The sequence below is a fragment of the Salvelinus alpinus genome, chromosome 1 (assembly GCF_045679555.1).
Source record: "Salvelinus alpinus chromosome 1, SLU_Salpinus.1, whole genome shotgun sequence".
NCBI classification, from domain to species: domain Eukaryota; kingdom Metazoa; phylum Chordata; class Actinopteri; order Salmoniformes; family Salmonidae; genus Salvelinus; species Salvelinus alpinus.
Window position 1 is genome coordinate 12,978,489 of NC_092086.1, and position 17,526 is coordinate 12,996,014.

The 17,526-nt window shown below is 43.7% G+C and overlaps 1 protein-coding gene across 4 annotated transcripts in view; it reads left to right on the forward strand.

Moving 5' to 3' along the window:
* septin12 (septin 12) overlaps positions 1 to 17,526 on the forward strand; it is a 178,809-nt gene that overhangs the window by 93,685 nt on the left and 67,598 nt on the right. The window contains exon 1 of one of the 4 annotated variants that reach the window (XM_071391320.1): positions 14,363 to 14,518. The exons of 2 other annotated variants lie outside the window; for them this stretch is intronic. Coding sequence is in view for 1 of the 2 variants with exons in the window: in XM_071391300.1 (XP_071247401.1) it covers positions 14,638 to 14,668 (31 nt within the window). In the remaining variant the exon portion in view is untranslated. Of the gene's footprint in view, positions 1 to 14,362; positions 14,519 to 14,542; positions 14,669 to 17,526 lie in introns of those variants that run through there. One more of the 4 variants, XM_071391300.1, reaches the window with a different exon arrangement.

The following is a 17,526-nucleotide window of genomic DNA, read 5'->3' on the forward strand; positions in this document are numbered from 1 at the left end:
AAGGCTTTAATATGGAGTTGGTCCTCCCCTTTGCTGCTATAACAGCCTCCACTCTTCTGGGAAGGCTTTCCACTAGATGTTGGAACATTGCTGTGGGGACTTGCTTCCATTCAGCCACAGGAGTATTAGTGAGGTCGGGCACTGATGTTGGGCGATTAGGCCTGGCTCGCAGTCGGTGTTCCAATTCATCCCAAAGGTGTTTGATGGGGTTGAGGTCAGGGCTCTGTGCAGGCAAGTCAAGTTCTTCCACACCAATCTCAACAAACAAAAAAATGATGTATGGACCTGGCTTTGTGCACGGGGGCATTGTCATGCTGTAACAGGAAAGGGCCTTCACCAAAAGTTGGAAGCACAGAATTGTCTAGAATGTCATTGTATGCTGTAGCGTTAAGATTCCCCTTCACTGGAACTAAGGGGCCTGAACCGTGAAAAACAGCCCCAGACCATTTTCCTTCCTCCAACAAACTTTACAGTTGGCACTATGCATTAGTGCAGGTAGCGTTCTCCTGGTATCTGCCAACCCCAGATTCGTCCGTCAGACTGACAGATGGTGAAGCGTGATTTATCATTCAATTCCATTGCTCCAGAGTCCAGTGGTGGCGAGCTTTACACCACTCCAGCCGACGCTTGGCATTGTGCATGGGGATCTTAAGCTTGTGTGTGGCTGCTCGGCCATGGAAACCCATTTCATGAAGCTCCCGACAAACAGTTCTTGTGCTGATGTTGCTTCCAGAGCCAGTTTGGAACTCGGTAGTGAGTGTTGCAACCGAGGACAGACAATTTTTACGACCTACATGTTTCAGCACTCAGCGGTCCCGTTCTGTTAGCTTGTGTGGCCTACCACCTTGCAGCTGAGCCGTTGTTGCTCCTAGACATTTGCACTTACAGTTGACCGGGGCAGCTCTAGCAGAACAGAAATTTGATGAACTGACTTGTTGGAAAGGTGGCATCCTATGACGGTGCCACGTTGAAAGTCACTGAGCTCTTCAGTACGGGATATTCTACTGCCAATGTTTGTCTATGCAGATTGCATGGCTGTGTGTTTGATTTTATACACCTATCAGAAACGAGAGTGGCTGAAATAGCTGAATCCACTCATTTGAAGGGGTGTCCACATACTGCTGTATATATGCCTTCATATATACACTATATGACTTAAAATGTAAAAATGTAAATATACCCCCCTTACGCTCTCAGAACAGCCACAAACACTCTGTATATCTCCTCTGGGATAGAGGGAGTAGGAGAGAGGAGGTATATTTATTGTAGATCGTTATCAGAAGGGGACAGTCTAAGGTATGGGTGTCAAACTCTGGCCAAATTTGGCCCGCGGGGTAATTATATTTGGCCCGCGAGACAATACCAAATTACTACTAGAGCTGGCCCGCCGGTATTATACAGCGCATTCACCGCTAATACTACGAATCCCATAATGCCATTTATTTTATTTATTTAATAAATGAATGCCATTGATGTGTTTTTTCATTTGAAATTCGATTTTGCATGTCTCCACTATTAAATTATATATTGTATGGTAATAAGCGATGCTTGTTCCATATTCAATGTTAAAGCAAAACGTGTTTGGGTCCATATTAAAAGGTTCTCCCGGGTGGCGCAGTGGTCTAGGGCACTGCATCGCAGTGCTAGCTGCGCCACCAGAGTTTCTGGTGGCGCAGCCGGCCGCAACCGGGAGATCCGTGGGGCGACGCACAATTGGCATAGCGTCGTCCGGGTTAGGGAGGGTTTGGCCGGTAGGGAGGGTTTGGCCGGTAGGGATATCCTTGTCTCAGTATGTAAAAATGTAATAAAATGTATGCACTCTACTGTAAGTCGCTCTGGATAAGAGCGTCTGCTAAATGACTAAAATGTAAATGTAAATGTGTTCATTTGTTCAATGTTGGCCCGCGACTTTGTTCAGGTTTTACATTTTGGCCGACTGGGTATTTGAGTTTGACACCCCTGGTCTAAGGTATGTGTGGGATTCTCTTTAGTCAGAACAGGGATAAATACAGAACAGAGAGAGGAGCTGGAAGCATCTGGAAACAAGGATTGTATTGTTCTAACAGAGGAAATACAGAGAGCCTGGGGGTCATGACCCCAACACACACACACACACACACACACACACACACACACACACACACACACACACACACACACACACACACACACACACACACACACACACACACACACACACACACACACACACACACACACACACACACACACACACAGACACACACACACACACACACACACATAGACACACACACACACACACACACACACACACACACACACACACACACACACACACACACACACACACACACACACACACACACACACACACACACACACACACACACACACACACACACACACACACACACACACACACACACACACACACACACACACACACACACACACACACACACACACACACACACACACACACACACACACACACACAGAGAGAGAGTTCCAGTCCAGTTCTTCTGTCTCATACAGTCACAGTAGGTTTTCTTGGTTAAAGGAAAGATTTACAGTTTTCAATGAAAACAACTGGAGTAAATCTATTCAATTACATGTAGCTTTATTTGCATGGCTACAGAAAACAATGTTGCCAAACACAGCTCAGTGTGATGAAATGGATCTAGTCTTCTTGGGCTCTGGAAGTCAACCATTACAGAATGCACAACGTGTCTTGTTTGTGGATCTAGTGTATTTGTTAGTGTAACAGAGACAAAAAGGTGACTACATGCTCCAGACACTGCAGACAGGGTACTAATGGGTCTTGCTTTCGCAGTCAACAAACACACAAACACACACACACACACACACACACACACACACACACACACACACACACACACACACACACACACACACACACACACACACACACACATACACACACACACACACACACACACACACACACACACAGAGGAACCTGTAGTCACCTGTCTGTTACACCAACAAACAGTCTCAGGAAGGAACTTAATATAACCCAACGTAACCTCAGAGAGTACAACTCCACTCTGAACACACAGCTAACTACAGTCCTGATCTCTAACCATCCCTCCTCCTTCCTTCTGGGAAGTGGAAAGTGATGAGAGAGAAGTAGGAAAAGATTACTGTGTGCTTTCCTGAGAGCCAACTAACTTCCTCGTGATCCAACCACACACACACACACACACACAAACACACACACACACACACACACACACACACACACACACACACACACACACACAAACACACACACACACACACACACACACACACACACACACACACACACACACACACACACACACACACACACACACACACACACACACACACACACACACACACACACACACACAGACACACACACATACACACACACACACACAGACACACACACACACACATACACACACACACACACACACACACACACACACAGACACACACACATACACACACACACACACACACACACACACATACACACACACACACATACACACACACACACACACACAGACACACACACACACACACACACACACACACACACACACACACACACATACACACACACACACACACACACACACATTCATCAAATGAAAGCAGATGAGAGAGAGAATCCAACAACATCCAATTATGTAAAATGAGACTCCTCCATTAGCTAATGAAGAATGAAGGGTTCTGGGAATGCAACAGGTCTGGGAATGAAAGGTTCTGGGAATGAAGGGTTCTGGGAATGCAACAGGTCTGGGCTTGGTGTGTGTGATGCTGGACCGTAGATACATCTGATTTTATCCACATGCTCTGCTGGTGGTTTCTGTTTGTGTCAGAGATAGAAGCAGAGATAAACATCAACTATCTCTGCCACTCCCAAACACACGCTATCTCAGACGGTAGAGATAGAAGCAGTGTGTTTATCACTACCGTCTGAGATAGAGGTGTGTTTATCACTACCGTCTGAGATAGCGGTGTGTTTATCTCTACCGTCTGAGATAGAGGTGTGTTTATCTCTACCGTCTGAGATAGAGGTGTGTTTATCACTACCGTCTGAGATAGCGGTGTGTTTATCTCTACCGTCTGAGATAGCGGTGTGTTTATCTCTACCGTCTGAGATAGCGGTGTGTTTATCTCTGCTTCTATCACTACCGTCTGAGATAGCGGTGTGTTTATTTCTACCGTCTGAGATCGTTGATGTTTATCTCTGCTTCTATCTCTACCGTCTGAGATAGAGGTGTGTTTATCTCTGCTTCTATCACTACCGTCTGAGATAGAGGTGTGTTTATCTCTACCGTCTGAGATAGCGGTGTGTTTATCTCTGCTTCTATCTCTACCGTCTGAGATAGCGGTGTGTTTATCTCTGCTTCTATCTCTACCGTCTGAGATCGTTGATGTTTATCTCTGCTTCTATCACTACCGTCTGAGATAGAGGTGTGTTTATCTCTACCGTCTGAGATAGAGGTGTGTTTATCTCTACCGTCTGAGATAGCGGTGTGTTTATCTCTACCGTCTGAGATAGCGGTGTGTTTATCTCTGCTTCTATCACTACCGTCTGAGATAGAGGTGTGTTTATCTCTACCGTCTGAGATAGAGGTGTGTTTATCTCTACCGTCTGAGATAGCGGTGTGTTTATCTCTACCGTCTGAGATAGCGGTGTGTTTATCTCTACCGTCTGAGATAGCGTGTGTTTGCGAGTGGCAGAGATGGAAGAAGTAGGGTGACACTAATCTGATCTAAGGTCAGTTTTAAGGTATTCCTAAAGGTTAGCACTCAGTTAGGACTGAGCAGGATAGCTGATCCTAGGTCTGTGTATGCAGGCCTATTCTACCCAGAGCACTGACAGTGTGTGGCAGTAGATAGCAGGGCTGTAGTGGCGGTACATGTCCACTAGGGGGCAGCAGCAGGAGGTCTATGTGTCTGTTACAGTTCCACTCCAGTGTTTTTGAGCTGACTATCTCATTACAAACACATGAGACTGTGGGACAGTCATGTTTAGAGTTACATTAGATGGGCCTAATGTGTGGTTGTATAATCACCTACTATCATCATAGTCTTTATTGTGATGTCAGTGTTGAAATCCTTTCAAAACGTTGGTGTTTGAAGTTGTCTTTGTAGACTGACACGCACATGCTGCTCTTCAGCGATGGAATGACTGTTATACTGTTATACTGAAGAGAGAGCTCAATGCCTGTGCTCTGTCATTAACAGACCATTAGAGAATGAGAGAGGGGGGGGGGGGTAGACCCAGACAGACAGACAATTAGAGAATGAGAGGGGGGGGTAGAGCCAGACAGACAGACAGACAGACAATTTAAAAATGAGAGGGGGGGGGGGGGGGGGGGGGGGTAGAGCCAGACAGACAGACAATTAGAGAATGAGAGAGGGGGGGGGGGGGTAGAGCCAGACAGACAGACAATTAGAGAATGAGAGAGGGGGGGGGGTAGAGACAGACAGACAGACAATTAGAGAATGAGAGAGAGGGGGGGGGGGGGGGGGGTAGAGCCAGACAGACAGACAATTAGAGAATGAGAGAGGGGGGGTAGAGCCAGACAGACAGACAATTAGAGAATGAGAGGGGGGGAGGGGTAGAGCCAGACAGACAATTAGAGAATGAGAGAGGGGGGGGGGGGGGGTAGAGCCAGACAGACAATTAGAGAATGAGAGGGGGGGGGTAGAGAGGGGTAGAGAGAGTGAGAGAGAGTGAGAGAGAGAGCGTGAGAGAGTGAGAGAGAGGTATACATCCTCTGAGGTATAGCGCTTACTACGGTGTTGTTAGTCCTGGCCTGTCTCCGTGTGTGTGTGTGCATGTTGACACTCGCTGCACACCAAACATCTCAAATTCCTCTCCAGTGTGTGTGTGTGTGTGTGTGAGTGTGTGTGTGTGTGTGTGTGTGTGTGTGTGTGTGTGTGTGTGTGTGTGTGTGTGAGTGTGTGTGTGTGTGTGTGTGTGTGTGTGTGTGTGTGTGTGTGTGTGTGTGTGTGTGTGTGAGTGTGTGTGTGTGTGTGTGTGTGTGTGTGTGTGTGTGTGTGTGTGTGTGTGTGTGTGTGAGTGTGTGTGAGTGTGTGTGTGTGTGTGTGTGTGTGTGTGTGTGTGTGTGTGTGTGTGTGTGTGTGTGTGTGTGTGTGTGTGTGTGTGTGTGTGTGTGTGTGTGTGTTGGACTGGGTGGGTCAGTAAAACTCTTAGATTCTTTCTCTCACACACACACACCCATAACTGGCATTATATTGTGTGTGTATGATGTCAGGGTAAAGGTTTAACTGTGTGAGTGTTTCAACAGAGCTGCAGTATCAGTAGTCTCTATATCTGTAGTAACAGTAGTCTCTATATCTGTAGTATAAGTAGTCTCTATATCTGTAGTATCAGTAGTCTCTATATCAGTTGTCTCTATATCTGTAGTATCAGTACTCTATATCTGTAGTATAAGTAGTCTCTATATCTGTAGTATCAGTAGTCTCTATATCAGTTGTCTCTATATCTGTAGTATCAGTCGTCTCTATATCAGTAGTCTCTATATCTGTAGTATCAGTAGTCTCTATATCTGTAGTATCAGTAGTCTCTATATCTGTAGTATCAGTAGTCTCTATATCTGTAGTATCAGTAGTCTCTATATCTGTAGTATCAGTAGTCTCTATATCTGTAGTATCAGTAGTCTCTATATCTGTAGTATCAGTAGTCTCTATATCTGTAGTATCAGTAGTCACTATATCTGTAGTATCAGTAGTCTCTATATCTGTAGTATCAGTAGTCTCTATATCTGTAGTATCAGTAGTCTCTATATCAGTTGTCTCTATATCTGTAGTATCAGTAGTCTCTATATCTGTAGTATCAGTAGTCTCTATATCTGTAGTATCAGTAGTCTCTATATCTGTAGTATCAGTAGTCTCTATATCAGTTGTCTCTATATCTGTAGTATCAGTAGTCTCTATATCAGTAGTCTCTATATCTGTAGTATCAGTAGTCTCTATATCTGTAGTATCAGTAGTCTCTATATCTGTAGTATCAGTAGTCTCTATATCTGTAGTATCAGTAGTCTCTATATCTGTAGTATCAGTAGTCTCTATATCAGTTGTCTCTATATCTGTAGTATCAGTAGTCTCTATATCAGTAGTCTCTATATTTGTAGTATCAGTAGTCTCTATATCTGTAGTATCAGTAGTCTCTATATCTGTAGTATCAGTAGTCTATATAGCTGTAGTATCAGTAGTCTCTATAGCTGTAGTATCAGTAGTCTCTATATCAGTAGTCTCTATAGCTGTAGTATCAGTAGTCTCTATAGCTGTAGTATCAGTAGTCTCTATAGCTGTAGTATCAGTAGTCTCTATACTACAGCTATAGAGACTACTGATACTATATATATAGAGACTACTGAAGTATAATTTTATGAAATATCAGTTAGTGAAGGAAGTTAGTGAAGTATCAGTTAGTGAAGTATTATTTAGTGAAGTATCAGTTGGTGAAGTATAATTTTGTGAAGTATAATTTTATGAAATATTAGTTAGTGAAGGAAGTTAGTGAAGTATCAGTTGGTGAAATATCAGTTAGTGAAGTATCATTTAGTGAAGTATCATTTAGTGAAGTATCATTTAGTGAGCTATCAGTTGGTGAAATATCAGTTAGTGAGGTATCATTTAGTGAAGTATCATTTAGTGAAGTATCAGTTAGTGAAGTATCAGTTAGTGAGGTATCATTTAGTGAAGTATCAGTTAGTGAAGTATCAGTTAGTGAAGTATCAGTTAGTGAAGTATCAGTTAGTGAGGTATCAGTTAGTGAAGTATCAGTTAGTGAGGTATCAGTTAGTGAAGTATCAGTTAGTGAAGTATCATTTAGTGAAGTATCAGTTAGTGAAGTATCAGTTAGTGAAGTATAATTTAGTGAAGTATCAGTTAGTGAGGTATCAGTTAGTGAAGTATCATTTAGTGAAGTATCAGTTAGTGAAGTATCATTTAGTGAAGTATCAGTTAGTGAGGTATCAGTTAGTGAAGTATCAGTTAGTGAAGTATCAGTTAGTGAAGTATCAGTTAGTGAAGTATCAGTTAGTGAGGTATCAGTTAGTGAAGTATCATTTAGTGAAGTATCATTTAGTGAAGTATCAGTTAGTGAAGTATCAGTTAGTGAAGTATCAGTTAGTGAAGTATCAGTTAGTTAAGTATCAGTTAGTGAAGTATCAGTTAGTGAAGTATCAGTTAGTGAAGTATCAGTTAGTTAAGTATCATTTAGTGAGGTATCAGTTAGTGAAGTATCAGTTAGTGAGGTATCAGTTAGTGAAGTATCAGTTAGTGAAATAAATCAGGTGAGAGAGAGAGCGAGAGAGAGAGAGAGAATTGGGGAACAGAGAGAGAGAGAGAGAGAGACAGAGAGAGAGAGAGAGAGAGAGAGAGGGGATGTAAACAGTCAGAGAGAGCATGTGTAAAGGCAGAGTGATAGTGGAGGGGGGGGGGTGAACCTGATACTTCTAGTTTCATCTGGGGGGGTTTCCTTGACAACCGTAGCTGATGAAGCCAGCAGGTGTGTGTGTGAATGTACAACATGTGATTGTAATTACTGACTGGCCGTAATGGAGATGCCTTATATGGCAATGCACTGTCCCTAGTGACATCACACACTCCCCGAGAGAACCACAGGAGTGTATTGTGTATGTGTTTAGCACTTGTATAACATGTTGATTGTTACAGCATCAGGCTTCATCCCAAATGGCACCCTATTCCCTATGTAGTGCACTACTTTTGACCAGAGCCCTATGGCACCCTATTCCCTACACAGTGCACTACTTTTGACCAGAGTTCCATGTGCACTATATAGGGAATAGCATCGGGTTTGGGCTGCAGCCTGTTTCCATAGTGTGGGATGGAGGAGTGGGATGGGAATGTGAAACCTCTGGTCTGGGAATACGTCACCTCCCCTTCCTCTCCTCTTCGTCATCACCTGCTTCCCAGAGAAGGAGAAGGACCGTGGACTTCCTTGTGTCTTTCTAGATGCTTTGAAACGGTTTCCACATTCCTACCCCTTCTACTTCTGAGACGCAGATACAGAGATACTCTCTGTCTCCAGCAGAGCAGGGTGGAAACATGGAGCACTTCTGGTTCTTCTAGCTGGAGAATTTTTATTTTGCAAAGATATAAACCACTGGAGTAAAGTATGGGAAATATAGCCTCAGACCAGTTTAGTCAGTCTAAAACCAGACCAGTTTAGTCCGTTTAAACCCAGACCAGTTTAGTCCGTTTAAACCCAGACCAGTTTAGTCAGTTTAGTCAGTCTAACCCCAGACCAGTTTAGTCAGTCTAAACCCAGACCAGTTTAGTCCGTCTAAACCCAGAACCAGTTTAGTCAGTCTAAACCCAGACCAGTTTAGTCAGTCTAACCCCAGACCAGTTTAGTCAGTTTAAACCTAGACCAGTTTAGTCAGTCTAAACCCAGACCAGTTTAGTCAGTCTAACCCCAGACCAGTTTAGTCAGTTTAAACCTAGACCAGTTTAGTCAGTCTAAACCCAGACCAGTTTAGTCAGTCTAAACCCAGACCAGTTTAGTCCGTCTAAACCCAGACCAGTTTAGTCAGTCTAAACCCAGACCAGTTTAGTCAGTCTAACCCCAGACCAGTTTAGTCAGTTTAAACCTAGACCAGTTTAGTCAGTCTAAACCCAGACCAGTTTAGTCAGTCTAAACCCAGACCAGTTTAGTCAGTCTAAACCCAGACCAGTTTAGTCAGTCTAACCCCAGACCAGTTTAGTCAGTTTAAACCTAGACCAGTTTAGTCAGTCTAACCCCAGACCAGTTTAGTCAGTTTAAACCTAGACCAGTTTAGTCAGTCTAAACCCAGACCAGTTTAGTCAGTCTAAACCCAGACCAGTTTAGCCACTCTAAACCCAGACCAGTTTAGTCAGTCTAAACCCAGACCAGTTTAGTCCGTCTAAACCCAGACCAGTTTAGTCAGTCTAAACCCAGACCAGTTTAGTCCGTCTAAACCCAGACCAGTTTAGTCAGTTTAGTCAGTCTAAACCCAGACCAGTTTAGTCCGTCTAAACCCAGAACCAGTTTAGTCCGTCTAAACCCAGACCAGTTTAGTCAGTCTAAACCCAGACCTGTTTAGTCAGTCTAACCCCAGACCAGTTTAGTCAGTTTAAACCTAGACCAGTTTAGTCAGTCTAAACCCAGACCAGTTTAGTCAGTCTAACCCCAGACCAGTTTAGTCAGTTTAAACCTAGACCAGTTTAGTCAGTCTAAACCCAGACCAGTTTAGTCAGTCTAAACCCAGACCAGTTTAGTCAGTCTAAACCCAGACCAGTTTAGTCAGTCTAACCCCAGACCAGTTTAGTCAGTTTAAACCTAGACCAGTTTAGTCAGTCTAAACCCAGACCAGTTTAGTCAGTCTAAACCCAGACCAGTTTAGTCAGTCTAAACCCAGACCAGTTTAGTCAGTCTAACCCCAGACCAGTTTAGTCAGTTTAAACCTAGACCAGTTTAGTCAGTCTAACCCCAGACCAGTTTAGTCAGTTTAAACCTAGACCAGTTTAGTCAGTCTAAACCCAGACCAGTTTAGTCAGTCTAAACCCAGACCAGTTTAGCCACTCTAAACCCAGACCAGTTTAGTCAGTCTAAACCCAGACCAGTTTAGTCCGTCTAAACCCAGACCAGTTTAGTCAGTTTAGTCAGTCTAAACCCAGACCAGTTTAGTCCGTCTAAACCCAGACCAGTTTAGTCAGTTTAGTCAGTCTAAACCCAGACTAGTTTAGTCAGTCTAAACCCAGACCAGTGTAGTCAGTCTAAACCCAGACCAGTTTAGTCAGTCTAAACCCAGACCAGTTTAGTCAGTCTAAACCCAGAACCAGTTTAGTCAGTCTAAACCCAGACCAGTTTAGTCAGTCTAAACCCAGACCAGTTTAGTCAGTTTAGTCAGTCTAAACCCAGACCAGTTTAGTCAGTCTAAACCCAGACCAGTGTAGTCAGTCTAAACCCAGACCAGTTTAGTCAGTCTAAACCCAGACCAGTTTAGTCAGTCTAAACCCAGAACCAGTTTAGTCAGTCTAAACCCAGACCAGTTTAGTCCGTCTAAACCCAGACCAGTTTAGTCAGTCTAAACCCAGACCAGTTTAGTCAGTCTAAACCCAGAACCAGTTTAGTCAGTCTAAACCCAGACCAGTTTAGTCCGTCTAAACCCAGACCAGTTTAGTCAGTCTAAACCCAGACCAGTTTAGTCCGTCTAAACCCAGACCAGTTTAGTCAGTTTAGTCAGTCTAAACCCAGACCAGTTTAGTCAGTCTAATCCCAGACCAGTTTAGTCAGTCTAAACCCAGACCAGTTTAGTCAGCTTAGTCACTCTAAACCCAGACCAGTTTAGTCAGTTTAGTCACTCTAAACCCAGACCAGTTTAGTCAGTCTAAACCCAGACCAGTTTAGTCAGTCTAAACCCAGACCAGTTTAGTCCGTCTAAACCCAGACCAGTTTAGTCAGTCTAAACCCAGACCAGTTTAGTCAGTCTAAACCCAGACCAGTTTAGTCAGTCTAAACCCAGACCAGTTTAGTCCGTCTAAACCCAGACCAGTTTAGTCAGTCTAAACCCAGACCAGTTTAGTCAGTCTAAACCCAGACCAGTTTAGTCAGTCTGAACCCAGACCAGTTTAGTCAGTCTAAACCCAGAACAGTTTAGTCAGTTTAGTCAGTCTAAACCCAGAACAGTTTAGTCAGTCTAATCCCAGACCAGTTTAGTCAGCTTAGTCACTCTAAACCCAGACCAGTTTAGTCAGTTTAGTCACTCTAAACCCAGACCAGTTTAGTCAGTCTAAACCCAGACCAGTTTAGTCAGTCTAAACCCAGACCAGTTTAGTCCGTCTAAACCCAGACCAGTTTAGTCAGTCTAAACCCAGACCAGTTTAGTCAGTCTAAACCCAGACCAGTTTAGTCAGTCTAAACCCAGACCAGTTTAGTCCGTCTAAACCCAGACCAGTTTAGTCAGTCTAAACCCAGACCAGTTTAGTCCGTCTAAACCCAGACCAGTTTAGTCCGTCTAAACCCAGACCAGTTTAGTCCGTCTAAACCCAGACCAGTTTAGTCAGTTTAGTCAGTCTAAACCCAGACCAGTTTAGTCAGTCTAATCCCAGACCAGTTTAGTCAGTCTAAACCCAGACCAGTTTAGTCAGCTTAGTCACTCTAAACCCAGACCAGTTTAGTCAGTTTAGTCACTCTAAACCCAGACCAGTTTAGTCAGTCTAAACCCAGACCAGTTTAGTCAGTCTAAACCCAGACCAGTTTAGTCCGTCTAAACCCAGACCAGTTTAGTCAGTCTAAACCCAGACCAGTTTAGTCAGTCTAAACCCAGACCAGTTTAGTCAGTCTAAACCCAGACCAGTTTAGTCCGTCTAAACCCAGACCAGTTTAGTCAGTCTAAACCCAGACCAGTTTAGTCAGTCTAAACCCAGACCAGTTTAGTCAGTCTGAACCCAGACCAGTTTAGTCAGTCTAAACCCAGAATAGTTTAGTCAGTTTAGTCAGTCTAAACCCAGACCAGTTTAGTCAGTCTAATCCCAGACCAGTTTAGTCAGTCTAAACCCAGACCAGTTTAGTCAGTCTAAACCCAGACCAGTTTAGTCAGTCTAATCCCAGACCAGTTTAGTCAGCTTAGTCAGTCTAAACCCAGACCAGTTTAGTCAGTCTAAACCCAGACCAGTTTAGTCCGTCTAAACCCAGACCAGTTTAGTCCGTCTAAACCCAGACCAGTTTAGTCAGTCTAAACCTAGACCAGTTTAGTCAGTCTAAACCCAGACCAGTTTAGTCAGTTTAGTCAGTCTAAACCCAGACCAGTTTAGTCAGTCTAATCCCAGACCAGTTTAGTCAGTCTAAACCCAGACCAGTTTAGTCAGTCTAAACCCAGACCAGTTTAGTCAGTCTAAACCCAGACCAGTTTAGTCAGTCTAAACCCAGACCAGTTTAGTCAGTCTAAACCCAGACCAGTTTAGTCAGTCTAAACCCAGACCAGTTTAGTCAGTCTAAACCCAGACCAGTTTAGTCAGTCTAAACCCAGACCAGTTTAGTCAGTCTAAACCCAGACCAGTTTAGTCAGTCTAAACCTAGACCAGTTTAGTCAGTCTAAACCCAGACCAGTTTAGTCAGTTTAGTCAGTCTAAACCCAGACCAGTTTAGTCAGTCTAAACCCAGACCAGTTTAGTCAGTCTAAACCCAGACCAGTTTAGTCAGTCTAAACCTAGACCAGTTTAGTCAGTCTAAACCTAGACCAGTTTAGTCAGTCTAAACCCAGACCAGTTTAGTCAGTTTAGTCAGTCTAAACCCAGACCAGTTTAGTCAGTTTAGTCAGTCTAAACCCAGACCAGTTTAGTCAGTCTAAACCCAGACCAGTTTAGTCAGTCTAAACCTAGACCAGTTTAGTCAGTCTAAACCCAGACCAGTTTAGTCAGTTTAGTCAGTCTAAACCCAGACCAGTTTAGTCAGTCTAAACCTAGACCAGTTTAGTCAGTCTAAACCTAGACCAGTTTAGTCAGTTTAGTCAGTCTAAACCCAGACCAGTTTAGTCAGTTTAGTCAGTCTAAACCCAGACCAGTTTAGTCAGTTTAGTCAGTCTAAACCCAGACCAGTTTAGTCAGTCTAAACCCAGACCAGTTTAGTCAGTCTAAACCTAGACCAGTTTAGTCAGTCTAAACCCAGACCAGTTTAGTCAGTTTAGTCAGTCTAAACCCAGACCAGTTTAGTCAGTCTAAACCCAGACCAGTTTAGTCCGTCTAAACCCAGACCAGTTTAGTCAGTCTAAACCCAGACCAGTTTAGTCAGTCTAAACCCAGACCAGTTTAGTCCGTCTAAACCCAGACCAGTTTAGTCAGTCTAAGTCTAGAGAAGTGTGTCAGAGGAGAGATTCTCTGTAGAGCAAGAGAGTTGTCCTGGACACTGTGACTTTGGCATAATGAGAACTCCCCTCTGCACACATACACACACAGACCTTTTCACTTTTCACTTCTAGTTACCTAACTCAGTTTCCTCTTAAAAAAGAGAGAGAGAGAGAGACAGAGAGAGACAGAGAGAGACAGAGAGAGACAAAGAGAGACAGAGAGAGAGACAGAGAGAGAGCGAGAGAGACAGAGAGATTTTATTTTTCGATATGTATACTTTGACAATGTAAGTAATAATGAACTTGCCATGTCAATAAAGTCAATTGAAGTGAATTGAATTGAATTGAGAGAGACAGAGAGGTTTCCAGCTGGTTAAAGATATAGTCAGGAAGCTGTTGCCCCACGGGGCAGGAAATGCATCACCCTTTGACACACTGTCCGACACGCCCACACACGCATGAACACTCCCACACATGCATGCACACACACGTACACACACACACACACGCATGCATGCACACACACACGGGCCGACACACCCATCCACACACACACTGGCGGTCTGCTAACTGAACTGGGATCCTGAGTACTTCTCTGTTTATTGAATACAGGGTAGTGTTATCAGCACATGGTTTCCTGACTGCTCCTGTCTCCACTAGAGGTAAAGAACTGTTTCCATTATTCTGACGGGGTAGAGGAGAGGGCAGTGTGAGGGGGGAAGGAGAGAAGGGGATGAGAAGAGAGGAGTTTAAGGGGTGAGGGCCATTGGTGCCTTCAATAATGGAAGGAATCACAACAGGAATCACAACAGGTCTGCTTTCTTATCTCTCTGTCTCTCTCTGTCTGTCTCTCCCTCTGTCTGTCTCTCCCTCTGTCTGTCAATTCAATTCAATTCAAGGGGCTTTATTGGCATGGGAAACATGTGTTAACATTGCCAAAGCAAGTGAGGTAGATAATATACAAAAGTGAAATAAACAATAAAAATGAACAGTAAACATTACACATACAGAAGTTTCAAAACAATAAAGACATTACAAATGTAATATTATATATATACAGTGTTGTAACAATGTACAAATGGTTAAAGTACACAAGGGAAAATAAATAAACATAAATATGGGTTGTATTTACAATGGTGTTTGTTCTTCACTGGTTGCCCTTTTCTTGTGGCAACAGGTCACACATCTTGCTGCTGTGATGGCACACTGTGGAATTTCACCCAGTAGATATGGGAGTTTATCAAAATTGGATTTGTTTTCGAATTCTTTGTGGATCTGTGTAATCTGAGGGAAATATGTCTCTCTAATATGGTCATACATTTGGCAGGAGGTTAGGAAGTGCAGCTCAGTTTCCAATTCATTTTGTGGGCAGTGTGCACATAGCCTGTCTTCTCTTGAGAGCCATGTCTGCCAACGGCGGCCTTTCTCAATAGCAAGGCTATGCTCACTGAGTCTGTACATAGTCAAAGCTTTCCTTAAGTTTGGGTCAGTCACAGTGGTCAGGTATTCTGCCACTGTGTACTCTCTGTTTAGGGCCAAATAGCATTCTAGTTTGCTCTGTTTTTTTGTTAATTCTTTCCAATGTGTCAAGTAATTATCTTTTTGTTTTCTCATGATTTGGTTGGGTCTAATTGTGCTGTTGTCCTGGGGCTCTGTGGGGTGTGTTTGTGTTTGTGAACAGAGCCCCAGGACCAGCTTGCTTAGGGGACTCTTCTCCAGGTTCATCTCTCTGTAGGTGATGGCTTTGTTATGGAAGGTTTGGGAATCGCTTCCTTTTAGGTGGTTGTAGAATTTAACGGCTCTTTTCTGGATTTTGATAATTAGTGGGTATCGGCCTAATTCTGCTCTGCATGCATTATTTGGTGTTCTACGTTGTACACGGAGGATATTTTTGCAGAATTCTGCATGCAGAGTCTCAATTTGGTGTTTGTCCCATTTTGTGAAATCTTGGTTGGTGAGCGGACCCCAGACCTCACAACCATAAAGGGCGATGGGCTCTATGACTGATTCAAGTATTTTTAGCCAGATCCTAATTGGTATGTTGAAATTTATGTTCCTTTTGATGGCATAGAATGCCCTTCTTGCCTTGTCTCTCAGATCGTTCACAGCTTTGTGGAAGTTACCTGTGGCGCTGATGTTTAGGCCGAGGTATGTATAGTTTTTTGTGTGCTCTAGCGCAACAGTGTCTAGATGGAATTTGTGGTCCTGGCGACTGGACCTTTTTTGGAACACCATTATTTTGGTCTTCCTGAGATTGACTGTCAGGGCCCAGGTCTGACAGAATCTCTCTCTCTCTGTCTGTCTCTCTCTGTCTGTCTCTGTCTCTCTCTCTCTGTCTGTCTCTGTCTCTCTCTCTGTCTGTCTCTGTCTCTCTGTCTCTATCTGTCTCTGTCTCTCTCTGTCTGTCTCTGTCTCTCTCTGTCTCTCTCTCTCTCTGTCTCTCTTTCTATCTCCCTGTTTGTCTATCAGTAAGTTTCCTTTGTTTAAATCAGCATTGATTGACTGCTGTGTGTTAACCACATACAGAGAACTACATAGGGAAGTGTTTAAATAGCCATGTAACTATGTGTGTAGCCATACTGCTATGTAGCTATGTATGTAGCCATACAGCTATGTAGCTATGTGTGTAGACATACAGCTATGTAGCTATGTGTGTAGACATACAGCTATGTACCTATGTGTGTAGACATACAGCTATGTACCTATGTGTGTAGCCATACAGCTATGTAGCTATGTGTGTAGCCATACAGCTATGTAGCTATGTATGTAGCCATACAGCTATGTAGCTATGTATGTAGCCATACAGCTATGTAGATATGTGTGTAGCCATACAGCTATGTAGCTATGTATGTAGCCATACAGCTATGTAGCTATGTATGTAGCCATACAGAGAAACAGAGAGAGAGATGGAGAGAGAGTTTTTATTATTTTTCCTGATTTTCTTAATAACTGTAAGATGTAAATAGCATCTAGTTCCTGGAGGCTGTTGCCGTAGTGATAACCAAAATATACTGTACCGGTATTTGTGGAGAAATAAAATAGTTGATTTGATCACAGAGTGATAGTCACAGACACAGGCCAACTTCCGGCGCCGAAAAGAGATGGCTGCCTCGCTTCGTGTTCCTTGGAAAATATGCAGTATTTTGTTTTTTTACGTGTTATTTCTTACATCGGTACCCCGGGTAATCTTAGGTTTCATTACATACAGTCGGGAGGAACTACTGAATATACGATTAACGTCAACTCATCATCGTTCCTACCAGGAATATGACTTTCCCGAAACGGATCCAGTGTTTTGCCTTCCACACAATACAATGGATCTGATCCCAGCCGGCGACCCTGTGCGACGCCGAAAAAGGGGAAAACGTGGCGGTCTCGTGGTCAGGCTTCGGAGACGGGCACATCGCGCTCCACTCCCTAGCATACTACTCGCCAATGTCCAGTCTCTTGACAATAAGGTTGATGAAATCCGAGCACGGGTAGCATTCCAGAGAGACATCAGGGATTGCAACGTGCTCTGCTTCACGGAAACATGGCTAACTCAAGGGACGCTAACGGAGTCGGTGCAGCCAGCTGGTTTCTTCATGCATCGCGCCGACAGAAACAAACATCTTTCCGGTAAGAAGAGGGGCGGGGGGGTATGCCTTATGATTAACGAGAAGTGGTGTGA